The 3,454-nt window shown below is 37.5% G+C and overlaps 1 protein-coding gene across 1 annotated transcript; it reads left to right on the top strand.

Annotated features, from left to right (window-relative positions):
• Window positions 1-2,311: 2,311 nt before the first annotated feature.
• LOC123200163 lies at window positions 2,312-3,063 on the top strand. Its single transcript, XM_044615309.1, has 3 exons — window positions 2,312-2,522; window positions 2,598-2,678; window positions 2,753-3,063. Exons 1-3 carry the CDS (start codon window positions 2,343-2,345, stop codon window positions 3,023-3,025), a joined length of 534 nt encoding a protein of 177 aa, XP_044471244.1. The 5' UTR covers window positions 2,312-2,342; the 3' UTR covers window positions 3,026-3,063.
• The last annotated feature ends 391 nt before the right edge of the window (window positions 3,064-3,454 follow it).

The raw sequence follows: 3,454 nt of genomic DNA, 5'->3' as shown, positions 1-3,454 counted from the left end.
ATTTTTCACTTATCGTCACTTTAAGGAATTTCAACGTTTAGAATTCGAATTTCAGTTCCGTTTTTTCGATATTCACCATTTTATGATATATCGATTCGTATTTTCACGATTTTCGAATGATTTTTCGAGTATCGTCACTTTAAAGTATTTCAACGTATAGAATTCGAATTTCAGTTCCGTTTTTTCAGATTTCACCATTTTAGGTTATATCGATTCGTATTTTCACGATTTCTGAATAATTTTCTGAGTATCGTCACTTTAAGGTATTTCAACGTATCGAATTCGAATTGCAATTCCATTTTTTCGAATTTCACAATTTCAGGGTATATCGAATCGTCTTTTCATGATCTCCGAACGATTTTTCAATTATCGTCACTTTAAGGTATTTTAACGTTTAGAATTCGAATTTCAGTTTCGTTTTTTCGAAATTCACCATTTTAGGATATATCGATTCGTATTTTCACGATTTCCGAATGAATTTCTGAGTATTGTCACTTTAAGGTATTTTAACGTATGGAATTCGAATTGCAACTCCGTTTTTTTGAATTTCACCAATTCGAAATATATCGAGTCGTATTTTCATGATCTCCGAACGATTTTTCACTTATCGTCACTTTAAGGAATTTCAACGTTTAGAATTCGAATTTCAGTTCCGTTTTTTCGATATTCACCATTTTAGGATATATCGATTCTTATTTTCACGATTTTCGAATGATTTTTTGAGTATCGTCACTTTAAAGTATTTCAACGTATAGAATTCGAATTTCAGTGCCGTTTTTTCAGATTTCACCATTTTAGGTTATATCGATTCGTATTTTCACGATTTCTGAATAATTTTCTGAGTATCGTCACTTTAAGGTATTTCAACGTATCGAATTCGAATTGCAATTCCATTTTTTCGAATTTCACAATTTCAGGATATATCGAATCGTCTTTTCATGATCTCCGAACGATTTTTCAATTATCGTCACTTTAAGGTATTTTTACGTTTAGAATTCGAATTTCAGTTTCGTTTTTTCGAAATTCACCATTTTAGGATATATCGATTCGTATTTTCACGATTTCCGAATGATTTTCTGAGTATCGTCACTTTAAGGTATTTTAACGTATGGAATTCGAATTGCAACTCCGTTTTTTCGAATTTCACCAATTCGAAATATATCGAGTCGTATTTTCATGATCTCCGAACGATTTTTCACTTATCGTCACTTTAAGGAATTTCAACGTTTAGAATTCGAATTTCAGTTCCGTTTTTTCGATATTCACCATTTTAGGATATATCGATTCGTATTTTCACGATTTCTGAATGATTTTTTGAGTATCGTCACTTCAAAGTATTTCAACGTATAGAATTCGAATTTAAGTTCCGTTTTTTCAGATTTCACCATTTTAGGTTATATTGATTCGTATTTTCACGATCTCTGAACGAATTTTTTATTATCGTCACTTTAAGGTACTTCAACGTATAGAATTTGAATTTCACATCCGTTTTTCAAATTTGACCATTTTAGGATATATCGATTCGTATTTTCAAAACTTTCCAACAATTTTCTGATTATCGTCACTTCAAGGTATTTCAACCTATAAAGTATGAATTTCAGTTTCGTTTTTTCTATTTTCCGTCATTTAAGGATAACTTTTTCGATTGTTAACATTCTACAGAAGTTGAACGTATAGAACTCGAATTTCTGTTCTTATTTGTTAAGTTTTGTCGTTTCCTTTTTAATTATTTGATATTTCTCATCTTTATATGTTTTTTTCACTAATACATTTGTTTACAAATTTATTTTTGTGAATATCTAACAAATTTTACGTGATTGTTACAGGATATTTCTCGCAAAAGAAGACGGATTGAGAGCGAGTTGCGCATTCCCGATGAGTCCAGACACTTCCGGGCAGATGCGATATCTCGTGCACAGCGTACGACATTATCCCGGATTTCTTCTACATTGACCCCTCAGCAGCTGCGACTATTTGAGAGGACGTGTTTCGGGTCCTTCCTTCGTTTACCCGAAACCAAATTCTGCGGGATATTGGTTCATGCATTTTTACTCCGACAGTTACATCCACCCTTTGCCAGAGACGAGTTTTGGTTTAGGGTTAGCGGGGTTGATGTGAGGTTTAGTCCATTCGAGTTTGCGTTGGTGACAGGGCTTTCGTTTAGCCGTCGGACCGATGTTTCTTCATATATTCCTCGCTCCTCCGGACATAGGATCAGATCTACGTACTTTCGCGGTTGTCCGAAGGTGCAGTATCATGACATCGAGCGTGTTTTCTTATCGAGGCCATGGGGGGATGACGATGTTGACGCTGTCAAACTTGCCTTGTTGTATATTCTACATATGGTTTTGTTGGGCAATGATCGACGAAAGAAGGTGTCCATGGAGTACTTACAGTTAGTTGATCATTTGGACGGGTTTAATTCTTACCCGTGGGGCGTCGCTGTATGGCAGATGACATACGATATTGGTTCACAGGAGGAGGACTTCCAGGAGGACGATTTTGAGGTCATCCCTATTGAGGTATATCAATCATACTTAGTATATAAATAGTTGTATATATTGGTCATTGAGATGTTCAAAATTTATATTATCTAGTCCGCCGAGGGAGCACGCGTGGTGGAGATGACCGTGATTCAGGATTATCCAGCTAAACCTCCTCCCGCATACTTGGAAAAGGTAAGATAAATCGATTAATGCTAATTGTTACGTAGGATGAATGACGAATTAATTATTTTTTTGGGATCATGCAGATGGTTCGTACAGCACGTGGCCGGATCATCCGAAAGGGTCCCCTGGTTCGCACCCCATATACGAATCCACTCAAAGGGAGGGCGAAACGGCAACCTACGACCATTCCATCCTCTGCCTCTGAGCGTGAGGAATCTTTCCTCACGTGGTACACCAGAGCTGCAGCTTCCGACTCACATGATGTCTACTTCATCGGGTCGAAGTCGAAGGCCAGCTTCTGGAGGCTTGTTGTAGAGTTGCGCGAGTGGTTGACTGACGATGTGAGTTGCCTATAATTTCATAAAAAGCTAGATATATTTATTACTAACTAACACGTGAACTTGTTTATACCATTTTAGCATGTGGATTCCTTTTTGGCTTTATTACGTCGGCAGCAGGACGATCACCAGTCGACTATCTCACAGCGTTGGACGACTGTCCACACATTCTTTGGAGGCCATATTGAGATGGCCTGGCAGAGTTGGCAGACCACCCCGATTGGCGAGTTTGAGTTTTCGGGGCTCTTCACGAGGATGGTTGATGCAGCGTACACCCCGGGATTGTTATACAAACCATGGGGGCTGGTCGATCAGGTATAGTTTATATATATTTCTACTACATTCAAGAACATAACGACAACGATAAGTAACTAAAATGTCTCATTGTTTATAGGTTTTCATCCCTATAAACTTCGGGAACGCACATTGGGTCGCCGGAGTTATAGA

Source organism: Mangifera indica, chromosome 17, assembly GCF_011075055.1.
Source record: "Mangifera indica cultivar Alphonso chromosome 17, CATAS_Mindica_2.1, whole genome shotgun sequence".
NCBI lineage: Eukaryota > Viridiplantae > Streptophyta > Magnoliopsida > Sapindales > Anacardiaceae > Mangifera > Mangifera indica.
This window is presented reverse-complemented; position numbering and strand designations above follow the sequence as displayed.